This window comes from Chiroxiphia lanceolata, chromosome 3 (genome assembly GCF_009829145.1).
Source record: "Chiroxiphia lanceolata isolate bChiLan1 chromosome 3, bChiLan1.pri, whole genome shotgun sequence".
NCBI classification, from domain to species: Eukaryota; Metazoa; Chordata; class Aves; order Passeriformes; family Pipridae; genus Chiroxiphia; species Chiroxiphia lanceolata.
In genome coordinates this window covers 87,817,494-87,844,692 of record NC_045639.1, presented here as the reverse complement: position 1 = coordinate 87,844,692, position 27,199 = coordinate 87,817,494, and the positions used below count along the sequence as shown (strand labels likewise).

Below are 27,199 nucleotides of genomic sequence, written 5' to 3'. Positions count from 1 at the left end.
GCGAGATGAGAACTTGGAATTACATTAATATGCAATTTTTTTTGGCAATGTGTTTAATCCTATTGGTACGTATATATTATTCTGAGAATTTTGCCAGGAGTCTTTAAGCAAAAGTTTAGGAAAACAAAGATAAAATGAGTTTATTCATCCTCATAAGAATAGAATAATTACTTTTTCCTATGCACAAGTAAATAAACTTTAGCTGATTCTATTTCCTAATATACTTTGCTGCATTGCACTGTTCTCGTAATATCTTATGGACTTGTTTATAGCAGATATTGAAATATTGAATATTTTCAGAACTGTAGACTGAATATTATTTCCACAGCTCTAGCACCCCTGAGCATATTTATGTTATTGTTAGGTTCACAGAAAATTGATTCTCAGTATAATACTCATCTAAAAGATATTATATATAATTCGTCTCCTGGGCACTCTGAAGAAATACATTGCATATTGCCATACTGTATGATAGTTTTTACCTTTTCCCTTAACAAATAAGAACAAATAAAGAATCAATGATTTTGCTGTATCAAGTTTTTTTTTCTGTTCCTTAAACATCCACCATACTTTTCCTGCTAGAATTTCCTGCACTGAAATGTTGTGTTTCCCCATTTGAAATAGCATTCCTAACCCCCTCCTTCAGGTACTGTACAACCAAAGAGGCTCTTTAATTTCCTCAGCTCAGCTTTGTTAGACTAAGGATGGAGTACCTCAGACAGGTATTTAATGTGTCACATATGCCTTTAAGCATCCATAATTTTTCTGTAAACTTGTATACATTGATCTGTAATTTCGATCATGCAGTCTTGAGATAGCAACATGCCTTATTCATAAGTTCATTTTTCTTTAGCAACATAGAGTCATTCGAAAAAGAAAAGAAAATCTGAATTTCTTATCACATAGAATCAACATGAATTCCCTTATATAAAAAACACCCTCAAAATTTGTGCCCAGGTAGGAAAACAGTTTAATAATATAACTCTATTTTATTAATATTGCAGATCAGAAAAGAAACTCTAGGACAGCAGCTCTGGAAGCATTTCTTGAGCTTTTACTCAATCAAACTTTGCTGTCTTAAATCTTCAAGGATTTATTCAGCCATAGTCCCAAGGAATTAAATAATTTTTTTTTGAATAATTGATTTTGAAACTTAAACTTTATGAACATCTTTCTGGACAGTCAGCAGAGCACCATCCTGTAAAAGTTCATTTCTCATTAAAGTTGAATTTTAGATTATTTTTGATAGAATAGAAGGAGCTAATGGTGAAGTCACTCTCCACCATAAAAAATCTGTAAGATAATGCACTTGCCCAAGAAGTGTGAGATGGGTCATTCCCATTTTATGTCATTCCCAATGTGACAGGAACTGAAACCCACATATTTTACCTTCCAGGACATTTTGTAAAAGCTGATTACTTAAATTCTTGGATAAGTTTTCTCAGAACTAGGCTGTAGTTTCAAAAAAATATCTTAAACAAAGGTAACAATGGCACCACACTGGTGGTTTTGAGGGAAGTTATTGTGATTACAAAGCTTTGAGCTGTAGTTCAGAGGCATCTTAACATGTTGTGTGAGTTTAGAATGTACTTGCCAGATTGTATTCTTTCAGAGACTGTCTAAACCATTAAATATGAAATATGCGACTAGGCACTCAGCCCAGACAGGACAGCAATGAGGGATGCAGTTTTCATTTCACAGCAATATAGCCAGTTATATTTATTTTCTGGTGAGAGTCTGATAGGGGCTCTTGAGAATGTAAGTGGTTTGGTAGAGTTTTCATGAAACTGAGGTAAGATAAATGTACTGAAGTTATAAACTAGGCACTTAGGTGCTCTTTCAGATCTCATGCTAGAACCATCAGAACTGCACCAAAATGAGATACAGCAAGGAAACGTTTATTGATGCACAACAACTGACTGTAAAAGAGTACTGAAGTATCAATATTTACACTACTTTGTGTGAATTTCCAAAATGGACATAGTCTCTTAATAGCTAGTAAGCTCTATTTCCACTTGTCATATCTGTTAGAGAAACCAGTTTTTTCATTATTTGGAGTTTTGTTCGTTTGTTTGGGATTTTTTTTAATTATACCTTGCTTGTGAAGAATTATAGATATTCAGCTACTGTCATTCTACAGAATGTACTAAAATATTGCCGAACATTAAATGTTAGTCTGATAGAGAGAGATGTTTTCCTCAGCAATGTGTGAGATTTTAGAGTGCCACTGAAGAGAAGAAATAGGAATTAAGTAAAATAGAAAGCCACTTCTATTATATTTCCGTTATGTGATTTGGCTGAGTAAAATTGGACTAGAACTCATACCTTGCCCCAGAAGAATAATTTCATTCCTTGTGCTGAATGAAGTGCCTGCTGAGCTAAGTTTCTATTACTGTAGCCATGGCAATTCCTGTTTCAATGATTCAGGAGAATGGAATCCTCTCCTAAATACAAACTCCCTAAAGAAAATAAGGAGTGCAATAACAACAACAATAACAAAAGGATATTTATACTGTCTATTATAATTACATCTAAACTGCCTAGTTTCTTCTTTGATAACATCTACCTGAATATGACTGAATTTGTCTTTCTGTGAGGTGTTGAAAGCTGCCTTACATGCAAAGAAATTTCCATAATAATAATCAGAAACAGTCAGGCTGGTAACTGATGGTTGTTCTAGGGTCATAAGAAGCAAGGATCTCAGGCATGAACATCACGTCAACATGTCTTTATGCCTTTAGTAGCATAACCTTGGCATGACTAGGTCTGTCCTGGAAAGGTTGCTATGATACATAGTGATCCACATTTTACATAAAAGAGAAATTGATGATGTATTAGAAAAATTCACAGGAAATCATTATTTTGCATAACCTGGTACAATAACATAGCACCAAATCTAATCTCTAATGAGATAAAAACAATGTGGTTTGGCAGAATTTAAGTCAGGGCACTTGGTTTAAATTTTAATACGTATTTAGAGGATGAAGTTGCCCACTCATATACCAAATACATTATTTTCTTAAAAACTGGAAACAAATAGGTTTTTTTCATGAGCACAGAATCAACAGAACTGTACAATCTCCCATCCATCTTCACAATTTTACAATTAACAATGAGAAAAAAAGTCCAACACATCACTTTGGAAGAAAAATTACTGTCTCTTATAAAACATAGCTAGTGGGCCTATACTGAGAAAAGCAAATGAGATGCACTCAAACATGGGCAGAATGCTTGTGTAATCAATACATTCTTCTAATTAATAACTTGTATTTTAAGGAATTGCACTTCCTTATCCTTGGTGGTCTTTAGTCTTGGATACAGATGGAAGTTGAGTGTTTTCACTACTTCCAAACAAATCTAGTTTCTCGCTGAATATTTGTCAACTAAAGTCACTGAAAATACCCCATGAGATATAAGACTCATTTAACCTCATACGAAGTTAAATCTTCTATTTTCACTTTTTTTTTTTTACAGGAATTTTACAGTTGTTAATTCAAAAATCATTGTTGTTACTATACGACCTGAGCCCAAAACTACGGACTCTTTCCTGGAGATAGAACTGGCCCATCTGTCTAATGTAAGTACAAGGATAGTTGATATGCTCTTACGAGAGTATTTGTCAGATCATATGAGAGAAAAAAAGAGACATTGTTTTATAAAACAGTTAATAAAACCCAGTTTAACTTTTAAAATTTAAGCTCGGGAACAGTCTAACAATCTTTGAGGGTAGTGTGTACTTGTTTCATGCATGTGTATATGCAAAACAAAATTAATTGTTGTTTTGTGGTTTTTGAAGTTTTCATTTAAACAGCAAATTCTAGTGAAAAGTTTCCATTAAATGCTTTGATGGTTACAATTGGAAATGTAGTATTGTACCGAATGCTTAATTTTTTGCTCCCTGCATAGGTCATAGAGCTACATAGTTTTTCAGGTCTTTTCTTCTTTGCTTTCATTATTTTGTACTAAAAAGCCAGGTTTTACTTGTTTTAGCAGACTTTGAAAAAAATGCTCTGGTCCCAATTTAACTTACAGTTCTTATAAATATTTGAGATTTTTTGTGCAATCGTTAAAACTCCGTACTTTTGAGGCTTTAATCTCACATTAAAAATGTTTTAAGTCTGAAAAAAAAAGGGACTTTATTTCCAAATATATGAAAAATATGAAGAGTTTTTCTTCTGCTGTTAGTAATCCCCAACAGTCACAGGGATGTACAGTATTGGGAAAATAACGTTAAATAACAAGCATAAGAGTAATTTATGTGAAGGCACAGCATATGAACTGTGTCTGTTTATGTTATTAAGAGCTAGACTTTACTTTGAATAAAGCCATAAAGGGTCAATTAGAAAAGACAGTTACTAAAGCTTTTGAAAATACTATTGTTATGCAAAAATCTTTAAAGCTCTGGGTTTTTTAGTTATAAACAGTTATTGAAGTGGTCATATAGATGCAATTCAACCAGAGAATTTCCAAATATTTCAGTCAGTAGCAAAATTGGATTAGTGACTCTGGGCAAAAGTATGAAGGAAACTTTTTGAACTCTAGACCTTTAATTAACATTTTACTCAAGGTTAGAAGAAACTATTTTACCCTCAATGGTTATTATGACCTGCCATTCTGTTCCCAGAAAAGTGCTAATGCAAAGAACATCTCAGCGAAACTTAGGCAGAAAAAAGGAATAGAGGAATATAAACTGATCTGACTCCTTACCTTTCGATAAGATTAGAAGTTTACTGACAAAGAATTGTGGAGATTTGGGGGTTTATGGGTCTCTGTTTAAGATGCTTTATGGCGGGTAGGTTTCATTTTCTGTTTCATTTCATTTTGTTTCCAACATAAGTTATATCATATATATTAATAGAAAATATCAGTCTTTAACATAACTTTCTTTCCTGTCAGATATTTTGTTAAAAATGAAAAAAATATTTGCTGGAGTAAACCACAAATTAATCCTGTATACCAGGACAAAAAACCATCACTTTTGAAATAAAATACTCATTTTGATCTTACTAAGATCATTATTAGGAAGAATTTATGGTAATTTTCATTGCTAGATTGTATAATCTATTATTTCAACAGTGATTGGTGGACTACTTAAATGAATTGCAAACTATGATATTTATATTTCAAAATTGAAATTACTACTTACAAAAGTGTAGGGTAGCAGGTAAGAAAAAAGATTCTCATTAATTTGCTCACTTATGCTAGAAAAGAAATTAAAGAGTTGTAAAAGAAAATAATACCAATAAACAATGTATCAGTACTGAAAATATTTTTAGGCCAAGCACAACCTTTTAATAGAAGCACAACATGGGCAAGGCTAGACTAAGAAAAGGTTGAACTGCTGTCCCCACAAGATGAAATTCTAGAAAATTTGTAGAGAGGAATTTTTTTTTTTTTTTTAATCCATCCCTTTGGTTAATTTACAGAGCAAGTTTTTGCCAAGTTTGAAAATCTTGCAAATGAAACTTCATTGTTACAAAAGTTCAGATTAGAGACACCAACTGTCACCTAGCTTTGGCAACCTTTCAGTAGCTGAATATTAATTAATATTGTATGAGCTCATGTCTTGACAAAGCAAAAAGACAGTAACCTTGCCAATACATATCAGACCCTTTTTTTTCCTTTTTAACTCAATTTTTGTCCTATAATATAATCTGGAGAAGCATCAAGAGCTTATACAAAGTTTTCAGCCCTTAAATTAATTTTACATTCATACTGTATTTATATAGACTCCTAATCCACCTGAATATATGAGTTGGACTGGCAGATACAATGATGATATATTGCTCTAGAAAATCTATGAATACGGATCAGTTTTACAGTTTTAATATCTTTAAACATTTTGTGATTTTTGTTCAAGTCCTAGTCTTCATAATGACATTTCAATTATAATATATTACCATAGGAAAAGCTTTATGTTGCATACAGAAAGATAAAACTATTTTTAATATATCTTTAGTGTTTGAACATTACATAATAATGGCTCACAGATTAACCATTATGTCAGTTAAATAGATTAATTATTAAAGAGAAAATAAAATACATTCTCTTTCATCTGATTTTTTTGAAGGTCTCCTTGTTATATTTGTTCCTTTGAAAACTTTGTTCTTGAAATGCTATTTATTATTCAAAACAGTTTGTTTGCAAATTGATTTAATGACTAATTTTATAAGCATTTTCTAGACCATGTCTACTAATAAATAGGAAAATATCCACACATTTGTTTTTTTACCTCCTTATCCACTGACTAAATTAAGCAGATAAGAGATTATGAAAAGACTTAAAAGAGATAAAAAGAGTTAATATGACTAAATAAAATTAGCCTTTAAATATTAATTTATTCAAGATCTTTAATGATTTCTTCATTTCATATCAAAACTAACCAGTTTATTAATAAAACTGGAGGATGATTTTTTGAGGAAGTGCAAATCACAATTACATGTACTGTTTGAAGATTGTAGATAAATTCAAATACAGTAGAGGGTTGACCAGAGTGGAATGTGGGTTGCAATGCATAACTTAGAGCACATGATATTTTGTCTTGTGCACTGTGAACATGTAGATGACTGTGACCACAATTTTCCAGTAGTTTGATTAAAGAGACACCAAAGCAATCTTTAAGAAAATGCACAACTCAAACAAAATCCTATTTGCTCCGTAGAAAATATGAACTCTCACCTTCTGACAGCACAGAAGTTTACTCCAGGGATACTAAAGTAATGAGCCAGCAGTAGCATAGAACATCAAGCTTTCAATGAGACTGAAAACCCTGGCTACAAAACACAGTTGGCACTGTGCTGGGTAGCTGTCCAAGTTGCCAATCACATCTGGAAAATTCAATTTTATCTACTAGGCAGAGATACGTACAAGTAGGCACACACACATATGTCCAAGTAATGAGATATCCAAGTAATGTACTGTAATGTATAAATCAATACTACAGCAGTCATAAATGTTAATGGACGCAGTAGCTGCTTCCTTCACTGCAGCTGAGTAATAATTAACTGGTGAGAGCACTGCCCCCACAGAGGGTGGTGGCTGTTGGAGGCAGCTCAACAGCAGCGATGTGAGGAGACATCGCCAAGAGGCCAGACCCAGAAGTACTGGGTACTGAAAAAGGGAGCAACAGATTAAGAGCGAAGAAGCATACACAGAGACAGGCTTCTTGTGGTCCTCGCGGTACTTGAAGGGTGTTTGATCAGGATATCAAAAGAGGAAGAAGTTCTGAAAGGCTGCTGTACCCTGGCGAGCTACCAGTCCTGATGGAGTAAACCCTCATACCCTCCTTAAGGAATGGAAGTAATATTTATCCTGCTTTCCATGTTTCTGCTTAATCTCTTATTAGTGACTGCAATGGCCAAACATACTGGTTTGGTTTTTTTATTTGAATACATTTCAAAGAAATTGAAGTGTGTGATCTGACAGCAATTCTGTCGTGTTTCAGTTTTCTACAAAGGCCTCTGTTTTCCACTATTTTGTAGATTTCTTTATAATGGACATTTTTTCTGAAAATGTTTTGTATTCATTCTCCTCACACTGTGGGAATACCAAGCATAAGCTGTATGATGTCCACTGCTAGGAGAGAGGTCTTAGATCTGAGAGATGCAAAGCGTTATTATGATGCAGCTATAGGAGTACTTTTATAAAATGCATATAGCTATATCAGATTGCAAGTAGAACTTCTTCACCCAGGCTTAGGATACAAATTGATACCCTTTATAAAATTACATTTTAAAGAAAAGTTAATTCTGCACCAACATTCTGGTTTCCCTAATTCTTACCTTTCTATATCCTCTTTCATCTATGTATCTGAAAGCTCTTGCCTAGTGATGCAGGACCTGGTGTCTGAATCTCAACTGGCCTGTTATCCAGTGCTTTGTCCTGTACCCTCTTCCCCTTCCTCTTCTTTATCTTATAAATACTTTAGGGAATGGAGCATTCTTTATTTATGTTTGTATAGTGCTATGTAAATATAAAGTGCCATAAGTATATGTTGGTTTCAAATATTTATACTCTACTCATGAAATTCAATGCAGTCAGCAAAATACTGAACCAGAGATTCAAAGTTTCCCTAAATGCCTCTCTCACAAGCATCTCCAGAAGGACCTTTTTTATCTTTGACAAAGAGGTGAATGGAATGATTTAAAAATTTAATAGATTTTTACTTCACAGGTTGGCATGTTTTTTCTAAAAATAAAACACTTTTGAGAATGAAATATTAAGGTGTGCTTTCTTTATATGAAACTACTTTTATATCTAGTGCATCTACACTGCTCACCAGCATTGATATACAAAAATAGTATTTGTTTCTTCAAACCACTTTTCAATTTTTTTAAAAAATATATTTTTATTCAGTACTTTATATAATTTGTTTATGTAGTTCTGATTTCTGGGAATACCCAGAGCTTGTGATGAACAGAACTATGGTTTTGCAGTTTTAAGTGCTTCTAAGTGAATCTGAGTGAATTTTAATTTTGTCTCAACTCTTCCTAGGCAGCAAAATAAACGAGTAATAATACTTTTCAATTTCCCAAAACATTCCCCATAGTTCAATGATATGTAATAAACTTAGGTTCCCATCCTGTTCTAAATCAAATAAGAAATTTTCCATTGTCTTTGAAGAGATTGGAGCTGGGATTGTAAAGCTCAACCACATCAGAGATAATATATATATTTTGAGCAAAAAGCTCCAATGATTTAGGACATGATTGACAAATCCTTTTCATATTGAATGTGGGGTCATCTGAAAACTTGGCCTCCAAACATTTTACCCAACATATGCATAAAATTTTTAAAGGCATTACTGGTTTTGACATCCAAGTTCCTGAGGTGTCTAAAGTTCTGCTTCTAAACACACCAGAAATGTTCAGTCAAGTCTCTTAACAGATTAACTTTTATCTCATATTTCACTTCTACTAGGGTATGCCAAATAGACAACTTTATGCTTACCTTGTCTAAGCAGAGAACGCACAAGTAGTCTGCTCTTAGGTTCAAGTGCTTTAAAATACTCTATAAGAATTAAGCTTAAGCTTTTGCTACTTCACTGATATCAGTTCATCAGAGTATAAGGATAATCTTGTAGGAGACTCAAATAAATTTTTAGATGAAGCATGACACATATTTTTGTATACCAGTAACCAATAGGTTTGTTTGTTTTCTTTTAGGGCACGTTGAATCCCTACTGTGTGCTGTGGGATGATTCAAGAATGTAAGTGACAGATGTTTGCTTCTATAGCTATGGCTCAAATCTTACAAAGTACCTAATGATATTTAAGTAGTTGGTCAGTAAATGGGTGGTATGAGGGCAGAGAAAAGAAACCTTTGACAGAGTGAGAGTAGTGGATTCTCCAGTCACTTGGCTTCCTTTCTGCAGCTATGTAAATTGAAGTAATACAATATCTCACCAGGAAGAGATTACTCACATAGTAATTTTAATCTGCTCTCTCAAGATTAAAATGAGGATGTCTAAGAACTGTAGTTCCTTGATGGTAGTTGCTGGGCAACAAGCAAGTGGGTAAACGATGAGACAAATAACTGAGGAAGGCTCCCGTTTCTGTTACTGCAGGGAAAAATATAATTTTCAAGTGTGATCCCCACAGCAATCTTCATTTTAGTTGATTGAAATTTTCATTTTAGTTTATTAAAATAATAGCTGTATACTAAGCAATGAAAGCTTACCATCAGTCTTCTTCTGCTTTTTTCAGTGTATGTCCCTTCTATAGCAAAAAAGAAAATGTTACTGTATGAAAGTAAAGCAGTAAAATCAGTGTGGTTAAAAAAGAATCCCAAGTTTATGCAGTTGTAATTTGCTGAATTAATCTTTCACAGTAAATCTCCCATTAAAGTCAAGGTGAACTTTGCATACATGCAGATTAAGTGTTTCAAGAAGTATCCATATATGGTTGTCATATTATTTTAAAGTTGATGTTGTGCTTTTTATCCAGGTATATTTTATATGTCTTATGATACAGACTCATCTGCAGTGTTAGAAATTATATGACTGTGATTTTGTGTGTACTTTCATCCTTGAGCTTGGGTTTACATCAGTACATGGGTGGCTGAGAAACAACATTATAGTACAGAAATGAGAAACTTTGGACATGATACTAGAAATCATTCCAAATACGAATAATACCATGATCTGTGCCTCTGCAAAAGAATCATAATGCCATTATTTGCCAGCAACACCACAGTATGCAATTTCTATGAAATCTGTGGGATTAAGTACATGAAAGACTTGATATTATGCATTATTATGAGCACATGGAATGCAAAAGATTTTGAATGAGTTCTTTGTTTCCTCTTTACAAAGTTTTGCTTACACAGGAGTGGTATAGTGGGTTTTTATCATTTTCTGTATGCATTGCTTTAAGCACTGTGTATTTAGAGCACATACTCTGATATCACTGTTCAAGTCCACAGTAGCAGGGGCACATTTACATGACATTAGACTACTAAAAAAAACCCCATGCTGTGGATTTAAGAACATGATTAAAAAACTTCATGCAGGTATTTGGGACGAATGTGTGAAGTAATCGCAAACAAATATATTTTGTCCTCACCACTCGTTTTGCAGGTATTTGTCTTACTATTGCTTATAGAGAAGTTCAGTGGTACCTATAAGTACTGTTTTCAATATGCTTGGAATCTGAATGGAAAAGCGAACTTTTGAAACGCATAAAATTGATGTAAAACTTATGTAAAATAGTCTGAGGTTTTGAGGGAGAAACACATGCTTTGTTATTCTGAAGGATATATTTTCTAGGCATATTAGTGTAGCCATTGAAGATGGTAAAATAATTTAAGATTGGAGGTATTCTTGAAGATGCGTCCATTTCTAAAAGTGATATAAGCCCTCAAATATTCTCAATAAGATGTGATGCATCTGTAAGATCTGCATGGACACCACTGTGTTTGACATGTGTATGTGTGCTATTGTATGAGAATGTGACACTCTCTCTTACCTGAGTGTGCAATGGCAAGAGCAAACTTCTACTTTTCTCCTCCATCCCTTTGGAAAAAACATCTATAGTGTTAGCTGTGGGAGCATAAGCTTATTCAAAACTTTATTTTTGTAATGCTGTTTCCATTTGGTTTGGACCATTTTATTTGTATTTGTATTTAGTCAGGAATATTTCAGAATTTGTATTCTGACACTGTGAGTTTTAAATTATGAAAGCTCTATAATGATGACTCAGTTCCTATTATTTAACAATCTTAAAAAAGAAATAGTTAGGTGCCCATTATTATATTGGGTTCTTGGTGGCTTGTTTTCTTTTTTTTTCACAAGTTTTTTCTAAGCCTCAGGAATTAGTCATCCTCAGCAGCAGGCAACTGGATTTGATGGGTTAATAGCCTAATTCATATTGCAAATCCTACAGACCTGTGATGTACTCATATCATTCCAAATGGAGTAATTTCTGCATAATCGGGATTTAGCAAGTATTTTGGAATAAACCCAACAAAAAGTAGCCCGCTTTTAGTTGAAGGTGTTTAACTAATCAAGTGTCTGTTGTGAGTCAGGTTTTCTAAATTGAGTGCTTTTCAGATGAATCCTGTGTTAGCTTTTATCATCAGCATACAGCCAGCAGTCACCTCTAATGGATTTTGCCATCTTTTTACCCACTTCTACATCTTTATCTGCATGCCTTGCAAGTTCACATTTGGTAAATGATACTCCCTCCACTGATCTTGTCAGTTTAATACTTCTCCAGCAACAAGGAAAGCTTTGTCTATCTGGATTTTGACCATGCTTTTCAGGAAATGGAACAATGATTATAGTTCCTTGACATCCATCCTTCAAGAAAGTTCTGGACCTGTGAGCTCTTAAATTACACCAAATCATCAAGGTTATCCTACTGCCATTGGTATCTCTGACAATTTGGTCACCCTAACTTTGGCAAAAGCAGCTTTAATCTATTCCTTCTATGAGATAATGGTGATTCTTCCCTCTGATTATGTTTTAGTTGTTTCATTCATCAAGCTGGCAGGCTTGTACCCTTTCTGTAGGCAGCTAGTCAAATATGTGTACAATATTGAGATAGTGCAACTAAAGAATAAGATATTATGTCATGTATTAAACTCAATCCAATAATTCAGCATTTTATTTCAGTTGATTATCCCAAAATATAGAGCACACCTAACTGTGTTGATTGAACCCAGGCTTTTTATGAATTCTAGTGCTTCCTTTGATACTTCCAGCTTTCCTACACAAAGCTGGTAGCATGAGTTGTATGTAAGAGGTGACTTTTCCCTCTCAGAAATCTGAGTGATATCTTCATCTATTCATTTCAGAAAATGTATTTAAATGTTGCCTTCAGTAAAGTCTTAGGATGCTGACTGCTTCTCCTAGTGCGTGGGAAAATGTATGGAATATTTGTAAATAACATTCCCAGAAGAAACAAAACAACATTCCCAGGAGAAACAATTTTGTTCCTTAAACCAACCAAGCAAAAAACTTCAGAAAGAGTTTTGTCTTTTTTGCTTTGCATTGTCTGAGCAAACCAACCCTGCTGTCAGGAACTATTTGTGATACATTAATTCCAGTGTTTTAGTCTACAAAGAGAAAGAAAAGGAGTTAATCAGGTACTAGGGCTGATTTTCCTACCCCACAGAAGTGATTTTAAAGATTTTAAGATTAAACAAAACTTAAAAGTTTTTCTTTTGTCCCTCCTACCTTTCTGGAAAGGAAAAGAAGACAGTCTCAACTAGCAAGCGATCCAATAGTTAGATGCATTTACTTGGGTACCTCAGGGACTGTCACTTCAATTTTTTCTTTATATAAGTTAATTGAGTTCGAAATACACTTTTCAGCCTTACAGGAGCAGCCAATGCCCACTGAGCTGTCAGCTCCTCTGGAGTGTCCTGCTGGAACTCTGCCATATTATTTAGGAAAATATTCATGGGTTGGGAAGCTGATTCCCAGCACCTCTTTATTTAATTTTACCTCTGCTTCTATGTATTTGTGACCACGCCAAACCTAAATCTTAGCCATATCACTGTCACGTTTTTTTTTCCTAGCACTGTTTTGTTTTATGTAAGTCTGGGTAAGGCTCTGTAAGCCCAAGTGATCAAAGAATCCTTATATACATGCATACATTTTCATTTAAAGAATGCCATTTTTTCTGTCAGTCCAGACAGTTCTCTTGAACTTTTTTGCCATCTCTGATGTTTATGTCTGTGATAGGTGCCATAACAGACAGTCTGGATGCTGTGATTTAACCCCAACCAGCAACCAGGCACTATGCAGCCACTAGCTCACTCTCCCACCAGTAGGATTGGGAAGAATATCAGAAAGGTAAAAGCCACAAAATGTATGGGTTGAGATAAAGGCAGTTTAATATGTAAATCAAAAGCCATGCACACAAGCCACAAGCAAAACAAAACAAGGAATTAATTCACTGCTTCCCATGGGCAGGCAGATGTTCAGACATCTCCAGGAGAGCAAATGTATCATGCACATTTGGATTTACCCATCACTTCAAAAGGTTCACCCTTTCCCCTTCTTCCCCCACTTCATATATGAGCATGATGTCATATGGTGTGGAATATCCCTTTGGTCAGTTTGGGTGACCTGTCCTGGCTGTGTCTCCTCCTGGCCTGCCATACACCCTCAACTTTCTTGCCAGCATGGCAGTACGAAAAGCAGAAAAGACCTTGGCTCTGTGTAAGCACTGCTCAGCAATAACAAAAACATCTCTGTATTATCAACCCTGCGTTCAGCACAAATACAAAACATAACTTCATAGTAGCCACTGTGAAGAAAATGAACTCTATCTCAGCCAAAAAGCTCTCTAGGATCCATGAAACTTTGGCCTGACAATGCAGCTGGTGTTAGTTCTTTTAGAAATGTGTTGGACATAATGTTGGCACAGGTGTTCTCCACAGGATAGAGTCAGTTGTTGCTGGTGTGCTCCACATCTGTATGCAGTGCAACATGACATCTCACAGCACTGGGTAGGAAAGGGATTTGGTATTCTGAGGGTCTTTTCTGCCAGTTGCTGCAGAAGGATAACAGTATGACAGCATTTTATTTGTCCATATGTGTGCTCATAGTAGTTTGTGCCTGCTGACTATACAGTTGGCAGAACTACAATGCAATTAGCTGAAATTTTTAATATTTTGCAGGGATTTTGACCTGACTCAGTTTTAGTTTAGGACAAATGGTAGGTCTGTTCTATCTTTTTCCCCCACTGCTATACAAATTTACATTGGTAGCGGTTTAGATTTGGTACCCTAAAGCTATGTGAAATTATGAATACCTATATATGAGACATGACAAATCGTATACATTTGTATATCTTCACAGTTTCACTCCAGACGTATTGTCACATCCTCCATTAAAAAGAAGGTTAAAAAAAGTTTACAATTATTTTTATTTTAATTATCCCGTAGAGCTTTTAATTATTTTTCTTCCATTGTCCCTGGATACAATTCTGGAGAACTAGTCCATAAAGGAATTTCTTCAATGCAAATAAAGAAGAGTCTACCAGTTAATGGTGATTTTTCTGTCTATAGGGCAGAATACAACTCAGCTTTACAATTTAAGCTTGCTTGCTTTGACAGGGAGCACTGATCTGCTTGCTATGTCTCTCTCCTCTCCACTTTGACTTTTAAAATTAGCATGATGGACCATTAGAGTTATTTTTTTTGTTTGTCCTAGCCTTGTGAACCTTTGAAAATATGTTCAAGATGACTCTTTATAACTTTCGTCAAAATGTGTCAAGCTAATCATAAAATAATTAGAATATCCCAAGTAATAATTTGCTTATGGAAATATGAATAGTAACCTCTCCTTACATTATATTACCTCGCAGTTGTATTATTTTAGTCACCAGAAAGATACGGAGGAAATTGAATGAGAGTAAGTACAGTTTGGAAATATATTCCATCTAAAGCTTTGCTTCTTCCATTGACTTTAGTCAGACTTTTTGGTCCGGCTTTACAGTCAGACTTTGCTTCTGTCACATTTTTCAAGGCAGAAAATTCTCTTTCCATATTATCTTCTATGCTTATGTTCATTAATGAACTTATTCAGAAGATAAATGCCTCCTGGAATGCCTACTTTTATGAAGAACTTTCCATAGTGGAACCTGTGTGATTGCACACTACACAATCTTTTGCTCCTGATGGTCTTGCATAAAGACTTAGAAGACTACTGAAACATGTTCTTTTTCATTAAAACAGTATGGAGTGAAAAACCTGATCCAAACTCCCTTGCAGACAACCAAAAGGCTTTGACTGATTCAAATCAGATCATATCAAGTGGCAAACCACTGCTCAAGCCATGCAAGACCTAATTTTAAAATTTTTCAATTCACAAACTGCTAAGATTATACTGTAGTGCAGAAAACTTAGTTGTGAAATGTTGTACAATATAAAATGGAGTGTCTTTATATTGAAACAGTCAGACCAAAATTTGCTCAAGTCATACACAAAATGAATCAGTATACATGGGAGGAATTTATAATTTAGTACTTTTTTATAACACTTTTCTTCACTAACACCTACACAACTATGAACAGAGCTTACGTGGTCTGCTGAGATTTATAATATAAAAAGGAAATCAGATTAATTCTTGCTAATAAATTCACTTTCTTTTTAATTTTTACTGGGTGATCAATCAATTCGGTTTATTGAGAACTCAATTGCTATTTGTTGCCCTTATGTAAATGTAGATTTTCACAAACTAAAAATAGTGGTTTCTTGTAATATCAGGCAATTAAAATTCTGAAATGTGACTAAAAGGAACTAGTGATTGTATCTTCATAATCAAATTTAAAGATATGAATTGGACTTTTGACCGATCTGTAGTGTATAATAAGGACAAAAGATGATTGAGCAGTTTGAATAAACTTCACAACAGAAAAAAATTGTTTGTACAAACGTAGCTACAAATGTGGTTTTGTAGCTACGTTTCCTGAAAAATTCATGTATCTTACTAAGTCAAATATAATGTGATCATTGCTTTTGCTAATAATACCTCAAGAAGAAATGCACCAGATGGGATCTGCAAATCCAGCATGGTGGTGGACTTGGGCTGACTTGTAGAGGAAAACAGTGTTTACAAAATCAAATACAGCTTCCAAAAGTACAATATAGCATAATTGCAACTGCAAACGTTTGGCAACATTTTTTCATTTTTATGATATGCCTCTTAAAGTTTGTTACACCTGTAGATTTAAAAGCAATTTAACACAGAGATTCCTATCATCCTTCCAGGTTTACAGATAGGGAAAACTAGAGCATAATGGAAGCAAAGCAGAGTTAGAGTTCCAAATTCCCGAGTCCTAACTGAGGATGCTCTCTAGCTGTTCTCAAAGCCAATACCATTCCCCTGCCATGAAGCAAATCCCTGAAGTTTAAAGAGTGTTATAATGATATTTTTAATTTTTCTTCTGATTCACTCAGATAATCTCATGACTGTTGCCCAGTCTGGAGAATTTAGCTCTGTGTATCCAACAGAAGTAGTGCCACAGCACTAAAGGTCCTTGTATTATACCAACCTTAAACAAAATGAAATCTGCTTGCATCACTAAAGACATTGAATAACCTAGGGAATATTTGCTTATCCATGTGACAAGGAGCTGTGCAAAGTATCCTTCTGCCGTTCTCTCCTATTCCTTTGGTAGTAGGGGTACAGATCATGTGTATAAAATACTTGTAAGTAAATCATGCTGTTTGTTACTTTTAAATTTATTTGCAGTCAGTACAGAAAAAAACAGAACAACTGGTATAAATATACCTACTTTTAGTAATATGACAAGGGCAATATGCTACAATATAATTTTTAACACTTGCAGAGTATAGGTTTGCTTGTCTTTACTTCAAAATGTGTGGATCTAAATGTCCTGAATTAATAAGTATTCTCTCTGATAAATCCAACATTGAATTCTGGTCTGTCTTACTACAAGAAGTGGTTTTTAGCAAAATGAACTTAAATAAATGTTTGAAATAGCATTTTACAATGCATGCTAGAGGTCATCTTCCAATTCTAACAGTTGTTCTTGAATTGTTAACACTGAAATTGTATTTCTGCCCAATAAAACTGTAAAAATCCATCAAAAACAGTCGAACACATGTCCGGTGTAAATCTGCCATATTTTATCAATTGCTATCACAAGTATACACACTGTAATGCTGTATCAGCGTCTCACTGACCTCACAGGTGTCTTTACACATAATTAATCTTTCGCTGAATCTCTGTGCCAAAGTTCAGCAAGATGAGCAGATTCAGTTAAATCTCTTCCTGAACCGGTCACTAGAGGGAAGCAAAGACCTTCACGTGCCTATCCATGACGTCAATCAATGTCTGTGTCCTCACTGGCAAAATCTGTCAGTATTCAATCTAAAATTTTGAAAAAGGCCTATTTGGTGGAAAATAACCCTTTGGGAGAAAAAGAAAAGAAAAGAAAACAAACCCCAAAAATATATTTCTGTATAGTTGATTTCCAGAGGCCATTGTCATTAAAATATGGAGTTACTTTCATGACTCATGCTTTCAGAATTTAAATCTAGACAAGCAATTCAGTGCAGAGTGGATAAAGAAGATGGATTTAAGGTTTTCATTCTTTGAAGTATCCCCAGTATTAAGAAAAATACATTGAAATATTTGTAGCACAGTAGCTATGCACTTGCCTCATATTGCAAAACCTAAGATATACCAGTTTATTGATATCTTTTTCTTGATCCTCCCTTAGTTATCCATACTTCCATTCCATATTTTTTTCTGTGGTACTTAGAATCTTATCCTGTACATGCAGTTCTTCAGTGTGTACCAGGTAAACAGATCAAGAGAACATCAAATCATTAAATGATACTAGTTCATCATGCACTCCATTTCAGCACAGAGAAAGCATAATGTGTATATATGAACTTTCATTATTCTTCCAGTTTATGAGGGGTTATATGTGAAGTAGGGGTTATATATGAGGTTTACCATATACTGTGATTTTACTGTATTTAATTCAGCCTTGTTCTGGTTAATGAGAATACAGCTCAATTTACCGTTCTCTCCTATGCGCTAGGCTGGTTGAATTCTTTTAAAACAGAAACACTAGAGGCCAATGTTGCATTTGATAAAACATGACATTTGCTTAAAGGAATGTACCTGATATGAATTGAATTAGCCATGGAAATTGAAATGCCCAGAAATAGGGAAAAAATATTAAAAATAGTGATTTTGAGTTTATCACTTAAAATTCTAAATGATTTAAAGATTGCAAGGGCAACATTTGTACAATTTACCACTGAATTTGAATAGAAGATCTTTTATTAAGCTTAAGCTATGCAGGGTGGCCAGACCTTAATGAGAATAATACAAATGTGTGTCAGGATTTAAGCAAGTTTAAATGGAAGGTAATATGCTAAATGAACAGCTCCAAGCAAAGCAATTTCACAAAAAAACCCTGTTGTGTTCAAGAGCTGCTAGATTATGGCTAAATAGATTTTTAGCTGAAAGCATGGTGTTTTTGTGATGGCTTTTTAATGTTGTCATCATCTTCTCTGATAATATTGAGTAAGAGAGATTTCTTGCCTAGCTAGTTAACTAAATATAATATACATATGCATTCAAGTGCATGTGCTGGGGATAACATTCTGCAATCCATGATATTAGTCTAAGTAATGGAGTATATAATATAATTCTAAATTTCACAGGCTATAGTTAGGATTCTTGATGATACATATTATCCTAATAATGCCATTTCTAGTGGTTGTCTTCACTGTTCTATCTACCCATAGCTATGGAAGTAGCACAAAATAACTTCACATATATCGAAAGTGTACGTTAAAATGCCATCATGTTACTCTAAGTTCATAACTTCACATAAATATGATCCTGATGTCAAGTTTACCAGCAGTTCAATAGAAGGCCCAGGCTTAAACAACATGCCAGATTTGGACTATAGAACCAGAATCAAACCACAGGTATTGGCACAAATCCAAGAGTCACTCCATCAACATAAATGTCAAAAATTAAGGGATTGCATATATTGACATAAAGAGCAATAGAGAACCAGAAAAATAATATCACTCCTTATAATGAATCTGATATATTTGTATGCTTAGCCTGTAAAAAGTACATTATTTTGACCAAACTTAAAACTAAATCCTTTAGATTTGTACTACTTCATGATTGCAATTTTAACTGCAACAGAGAGCTATTAAGTGTCCTTTTAAGTGGCTATGTGTACTTGCTTTGATGTCTACTCAGTTTTAAATGGTTATTCACAAAAACAAGCCACTGCTTTATTATAATATAAAAATAGCTTAAAATGTAAATATATAAAGTATCAGATAATAACACAAACAAAACGTATTTTAAACAAAATATAATTATTTCATTTGAACAATTTCTGATTGCGTCTAGACAACATAGAGTCATCAAGCTAGTGCAGGAATTCTAAAAAGAGAGCAAGAGTCAGCAGCATTCAGGAAGTAGTCTAATCTCTTTTTAAACAGTTTATACTCTAAAAGTTATAATGTGTACAGGAAAAAGTCAATAGTGTCTGTTTCTATGCACATCACATCTTCAGCCCATTCTTCCCCTTCTTTCTCCTTCTTGTAAGTGGACAATCAAGCGTTCAATGTTTTAGGTACACAAATTGTGTGTGTGCTTAAACAAATACTTCATAATTTCATGTACACGCAGAGATTAAAATCTCAGAGGAATAAAACACATAAAAATATTTACCACCACCTCTTCAAGATGTACAGTTGAAAATATGAAGCATCCATCTCTTTATTGTACTACTCAACAAAGCATGTTCTGTATACTGCAATATATATTTATCTGATGTCAGGTTCTACATGCTTTTAATGTTATTTATATTGAATAATATGTACGAATTTTAAACTAGGTAACATACACCATAATATGAATTATAATTGTGTCTTCTTCATTTGTAAACACAGAGAAAAACTATGATAAATTTACCAAAACCATCTGTTTTTATCTGTCTATCTATCTATCTGTCTATCTATCTATCTATCTATCACCTATGTATCTTTCCTTACCTACTTTACCTGTACAGTTGACTGCTGAGAATATTTTTGTTTTTTCATCTGAAGCAGACCGTTCTGTTCTCATATTTTTGTAATTGATTTACACAAGAAAACTCTGATCAGACACAATCTTTTTTTCCTCTAAGGCTTTTCCGGTAAATAGAAAAAATTTCATCACAGTCAAGGAAATATACAGATGTCTAAATATCACACTGAGTTAGCATTTCAGCCAAAATTAGAGAACAAGGTGCTCTTAGGTCCACAACTCTGTGATCTAGTCTCTAGAATTATCCTTATTTCTTTAGTCTAGAAAATGTCTAGCACTTTTGAAAGGACCCACATGTTCCTGGCTTCATTCTCACCTTCCTGCAAAAATAGCAACATCTCTTGCATGTCATTTTCAGGAACCATGAAAGACTAGTGTGTAGGTGCACAGTTATCTAAGAATGCTGATACAAGTTGAAATCCCAGACAAAAATCATCTTAATCTCAGGAAAACACAGAAGTTGCTTGTTCAGACATTTGCGGGGAAGAACCAGGGAGAACTGGGAGTCAGGTGAGAAGGCATTTTCTAGCACATTCTGCTCTGTATGGAGTTTCTATAGATACTGGGCATTCTATTTTAGAGATATTCTTTTACAACCTCTCCATGATGCTGCCAGCTCAAACTGTTACCCGGATGTCATTTTATAACCTATACAACTAATTTTCCCTTTGTTTTGACTAGACCTTTACATTTTCAGTTTAATTTGATTAATCCAATTGTTTCTGAGAAAACATATATCACAAAACCAAGGAACACCTAGTTCAATGTTTTGGGGATGTGAATAAGTTTTTGATATTATTTGTATTTGATTTTGAAGTAGGTCACCAGTAGCCAACTTTACAGATGTTAGTTTTAACAGTTTCTCTTCTGTATTTCTTTTTTGCTTAGTTTTGTTTAAGACAAGGCATTTTACAAATGCAAGCTGATACAAATGTGAGGATTATGTTTTGTTAATGGGAGAAAATATTCAAGCACTTTTTTTTTTCCTGATTTACTGCATTTCAAGTGTCTCAATTAAGTGCAGAAGTCTAAAACAGGGCAATGAATGCAGCAGGATGAGAGGCAAGAACTGAAAGAAGTGATTCACAGCAACTAAACAAGACACCTACTCTTTTCTATTAACCAGGCTAAGACAGAAAACTGAATAGATTGGAAATTGGAAATAATAGGTAAATGTGTTTTAATTGGCCCTAGAATTAAGGGTTAATTTAGATAGGGGGGTAATTTAGGCTCAATTTAGATACTTTTATACAATCACATAGAACAATTCAGGATACATCTACAGAACAAAACTATGCCTTTCAAAGCAGGTGAAGGCATAGACACTAGAAGACATCTCTAGTAGTACTGTATGTAGGAAATGAAATCAGTTGCTAACAGCAGAATTAACTGCAAAATTGGGAAATGAAAACACCCAGATGTATATATGCAAGTGCCACTGTCATTGGGTACCATATAAAGGTAAACCATCCTTTAGGTTCTATAGATTGTGCTGACTAGATGTCCTTTGACTAATGGAAACTTAAATACTTTGCATACTTATAGGTACCTAATTTTAGAAGTTTCAATACCAGACTGAATTCTGCCCTGTATATCAATTTCTGCCCCAGGATATGGATTTTCAAATTATTTCCTTGGGTAAACACTTAATAAAGAAATAAGGGTGACCTTTTGTAAAATAACCTAGGGTTAAATTTTTTTCTTTCCAGGAGATAGCCCTGACCATCATCCTATAAATAATGATCTCATAAAGCTGCTTTCCTTGCAAACAAAAGTAAAAATAATAAGCATAATTTAAAATACTGAATATATACCATTGACATTGAACTCACAGAACCAGATATAGAAGAATGAATTTCTGAAGTAAATTAATGTGTAAAGTCTGTAGTTCTTGGTGATAAACATTGTCCAGCTTTGTAAAGTCATTGTTAAGGACATAGTGACAACCAGTAACCCTGTGAAGGAAACGTTCTTCAATGACAATATACAAGATAGCAATATCTTGTCAGAGGACAGGCAATGCATTCAATAAGTTAATATTGGAAATATAAAATTATTTGATAGACATTTTAAAATAAAATAAAATGAGAAATGAGTCCTCATTGGGACTAAGACATGGTCTGAGATATAATGTTTAGTTTCTAAAAAACAGTTTGTAGTGAGAATCAGGGAGTAACAAAATAATGTTTTACCTTATCTCCACACTTGGGTAAGATACTAAAAAATGTATTTTTGTGATCCTGCAAGGGTGATTATGTTCCCAAAAGCACTTTCTGAAGCATTTTCTACCCTCTTTACAAACTTACTTATGAAATGAAAGAACTTTATTATCAGCCTTCCATTGTGTTGTCACAGTTAAAAAGCAGAGATTGCAATGAAGGTGTTTAAGTAGTAAAAAGTCAATCCATTCTCATTACAACAGCTGTTATAAGAACATAAAATGCTGAGATATTTAACTTTTTGGATTTTGAAAAACATAATCTTGCATAAATTTGTGAATGCCATAATTGGTATTGAACAGACTTTTCTATATGTGTTTAAAAGCAGTGTACATCCTATATTTTGAATTATTGAAGTGCAAACAAGCTCAGGATTTCATATACATGATGACACCTTTTCTTTTCTTTTCTTTCTTTTCTTTTCTCTTTTCTTTTCTTTTCTTTTCTTTTCTTTTCTTTTCTTTTCTTTTCTTTTCTTTTCTTTTCTTTTCTTTTCTTTTCTTTTCTTTTCTTTTCTTTTATTTTATTTTATTTTCTCTTTTCTCCTTTTCTTTTCTTTTCTCTTTTCTTCCCTTCCCAAACCTTCCCAAACCTTCCCTTCCCAAACCTTCCCTTCCCAAACCTTCCCAAACCTTCCCAAACCTTCCCAAACCTTCCCTTCCCAAACCTTCCCAAACCTTCCCTTCCCAAACCTTCCCTTCCCAAACCTTCCCTTTCCCTCTTTTTTTTTTTTTTATTTTTAATGCAGTACAACATTTTGTGTGGTTTTAAGCAGTTCTGATTTTCAGGTTTCAATTCCTGTCATAAAATGCATGTACTATTTATGAGTTTACACAGGCAAAGAATCAATCAGGGTAACTCTTCTGGCTGTATGGGTCCTCTGCCATATTTTTTTAATAATGAGAAGGTCTGAAATCTGTGAAGCAGAAAATCCAGTCTATTTCTACATAATGGCACAAATAAAGAACACAAGTTTCTCGTGATTTATTAATACCAATTGTATCACATTGTTTTTTATTGCCTCTCAAACCAGTTTCGAAGGGTTAAAACTCGAGAAATAACCTTGTCACTATTTTTCTTAATTGAAGTGGGTGATGAACTCCAAAACTTAAAAGCTAGAACCAAATGACTAACATCACACTCCCCTTTGCCCTACCCACTGATGGGTAAATAAATTAATTTAATTAAATAAATTAAATAAATTAAAATTCATTTAACAAGATAGTTAGCACTACACCTACAATGTAGAACCCATACCTGAGTCAGCAAACAGGACTACATAGCAAGAAAATTAATTAAAAATAAAACATTATCAGAAGCATTATAACAAGACCTTCATGAATTGTGTCTTATAAATATTCCCAAACTGGTTTTCTGTACCTTGCACTGACTAATCCACATGCTATCAAGTTTGGGTTTTGCTTGTTCTCACTTATACCTCATATTTTAGTCTCTTCTTTGGTATGCTGTACAGGACATAAATTCTGATCATCATTAAATCACATTTTTTAATTACATTTTATACAATCTTTCCAGAAGGATGTGTAAAAATAATGAAATTTTCATTGGAGGGATATTTTGCCCTTTAAAATATTGTAATCAATGAAACGTGTGAAACCTCCTAAGTAGTTACTTCAGTGGTAAAAAGGCAATTAATAACATAAGGATCTTATTTCCTTCAAAAAAAAAAAAAGTTCTGTTTCCAAATAATTCGATATTTATTTATTTTGCTCTACAATTAGTTACCTTAGAAATATCTATCTAAAGTTATTTTTATTTCAGCCTATGTGTTTTTGCCTCATTTTTGGGAAATAATTACATATACAGTATTTTTTAATACTGCAGTTAATGTACCTTGTGTTTTCAACTTGCTCTCCAGCTGGGTGAAAATGCTAGAATGTTTTAAAAATACTAGATCAATGGCACTTGTAATTTTTTTCCATCAACTGTGAGAAGTACAGATTAGCCCCTACTGCTAAGTTTTAGTGGAAAAATATAAAGCAAAACCATAATATAGCAAAATCCTATATAGTATGCATTCCAATTAGTTATCTAAGTAGGCCCATTATGTTCAATCTATGTGTGTTTAGTTGGATATCTGCACATTAAATGAGCTTGTCTGTCAAATTATTGGCACTGTTTGTCTCCCTAAATTTAAGCTCCTGCTTTGCTAAGGGAAAGTCTCTTTATTATTTGTCTGCTGAAAGAAAACTTCAGTAGGTTGCTAAAGGCCACAGTACAACTGTAGCAAAGGAAAAAATAGATATATTTAATACCAAGTCTACGCTTGTCTTAAAAAGCATGTCTCGGGTAAGGACAGAGAACAATGATACCATGCAAAAACTTGGGAATCTAGGCGGATGTGAGTAGACCCATTTATGATTATAAAGAGATAGTTTAATTTTGGATATTTTTATAACTGAGGTCTGCTTTTGCCAGAAGAAAAAATATTTCTGATAGTCTTACTGACCATCAAAGTCTTCATTTTCTGTTTTAGTTGTACACTTCTTTCCTCAAGAAAACTACAGAAGAGACATCTAGAAGTACATGAACAAAACCTAAGTTCATCAATCGAAACAATGGAGAATTTAATACACTGAAACACTTTGTCCAAATAAAGTCAATATAAGTACACCACTTTTCTGAAAAGAGACTGCATCAGAATGGCATTATGGAGTGTCATATTTTCTTTCAGTGACTTCCATTTAACTTTGGATGGGTTTACGACTAAAAACAAACAACAGACCAAATGCCTTTCTAATGGTAAAACCTCAGTCAGAGAGATGAAAGTCAAGCAGTGTCCTTTCTGCCTATAAGTAATTCTTCCCACTGGAGTGAACTGCCAGAACTGGTAAAGATGCTCAAGAGTTGTGCACCATGAGGTGATTCCTCATGTATTGAGGATGCACATTTTCTCTAATTCAATTTCCTAATTATAGGAGGTCTGTGATGCTAAAAGAAGTACTGCTGCTACTGAGTTGATACTGGTATCCTAGACCTTGTTAGTGTCATTTTAAAAAAGAAAATAATTATCACTTTAAAAATAAGAAATCTGAAGCCCAGATGTGCTTGTTTGACTTCCATAATGGTCAAAAGGTAAGAAGGCAGAGGTGGATGTTGAACCCACAACTTCAGTCCATGTGAACTCTCAGGGATGCTGTAGTGCCAAATATAGAAGTCCCTGAAACAGGATTCCCACATCTTCCAGGGAAGAGGCATCATCATTTGGTTAGGATCAGTTTCCTTACTTGTCACTTTCTGGCCTTATTAAGTATATATTATATGCACTTCTGCACAGTGCAACAGGTTGTAAAAATCATGATCTTCAATCTAGACTTGCCAGTCCCAGAGATAAGATGCTTCTGAACTCCTTCTGTCTGATGAGTACTTAAAATCCAGGTGTCCCTCTTTGAAGTAAAAGGTGTTTGGGACGACACTGCTTCAGTCTTTCTGGCAGTTTCATTTAAAAGGGAATCAGCCAGTCACGTGTATGACACAGTTATCTGTGAATGTAAATTGTTTTCAGGTGTCAATCCCTGTAGGCACCAACTAAGTCAAATTCTTAACATTTCATTTACCAGTTTTCTTTGATTCATTTATCTGTGTTTTACTCAAAGCTGTTGTGGATACTGTCCTCAAGCACCTAACTCTCCCTATTCACTGTTCAAAGAAACTCTCAGGTTTGTGAATTTAATTCTCAATGCCATAATTACCATATTATTTAAACACATGGCTAGCTTATACCTACCCCACAGAAGAAGTTTCTCTGGGCTGGAATCAGTCCAAATCTGAACCAAATCAGGCATTTTCCTGCTAGTCATTTGGTGCCTTTTAAAAATCATGTGGATGGAACTGAAAAAGATTTTGATGTTTTAGTTCACCAAGAGATAATTCTCAAATGTGATTTTCCTGTTTCACAGTTTCTCTCGAGATCCACATCTTGCCAAACCATTAGATTAAGATTACTTAGACACATATTGTTAACAAATCTACAGAAGAGCAATGTTCAAGATCATCTGTAAGCTTGCACAATTGAAGTTGTCTTCAACATAGGACTAGAAATTTGGAGATACTTTGTTAAAAAGTAAGATAGAAGAATTTAAAAAAATTATTTCATATCCTCCATCATATATCCTCAAATCTTCCAGATCCTCCTGTATGTGTACAGAAAGATGTGAATTTCCAGAGTATATTTTTTGCTTTGTATATTGTGTTGTTTTCCTATTTTGTGTGGTTTTGAAAGTAAGGAGGGAAACCCTCAATTTGGGAAGGGAAAATACTAATAGCAAGATGATGATAGTGTTGTTGTTTAGCTTGGAAGATGATTTTCTCAGTTTTAAGTCTTCCTTGTGTGCGTAAAAACAGCAACAAGTATATGTGACTAATGGTAACATTTCAGTGTTGTACTTGTGATGAACTGCAAAATAACACTTACCAAGAAGCATCCCACATTTTGCTATTTCTAGTTTCCTTGATTTTCCTATCCAGCGCTCTGTTACATTGATCACAATATTTCAAGTATCACTACAGATGCCTGCTATCTCCAAAGACATCTAGATGCAAAGGGAAAAATAATATTCACAAACTATTTCTACACCAAGTCACTGCAGTGTGACTAGGAAGTCAATATATCTACACTACATTTGGGTCCTGTTTTGGATACTGGTAGCAGCCTAGCTGTGGTAGAAACAGCTCAGCACAGGCAGGATAGTTCTCTCTGATTCTGTAAACTAGAACAAATTATTTCAGGAACCGAGACAAATCACTGTTATATCATGGCAAAGGAACAATCTTTCTTAGACTAAAATAAAAACACTTTTTGGGGGCATACTATTTTTTTCTTTTGCAATCGGACATGTCTATCTCATATTGGCCTCATAAGCCACCAGCATGCTTGTAACAAACGTGGATAGAGCCTTCCTAAGTCTTT

At 34.1% G+C, this 27,199-nt stretch overlaps 1 protein-coding gene across 1 annotated transcript in view; it reads left to right on the top strand.

Moving 5' to 3' along the window:
* Positions 1-27,199, top strand: part of ADGRB3 (adhesion G protein-coupled receptor B3) — a 464,549-nt gene that overhangs the window by 269,388 nt on the left and 167,962 nt on the right. Inside the window, 2 exon segments of the mRNA XM_032681525.1 lie at positions 3,475-3,577; positions 9,165-9,208. Coding sequence (XP_032537416.1) covers positions 3,475-3,577; positions 9,165-9,208 — 147 coding nt within the window.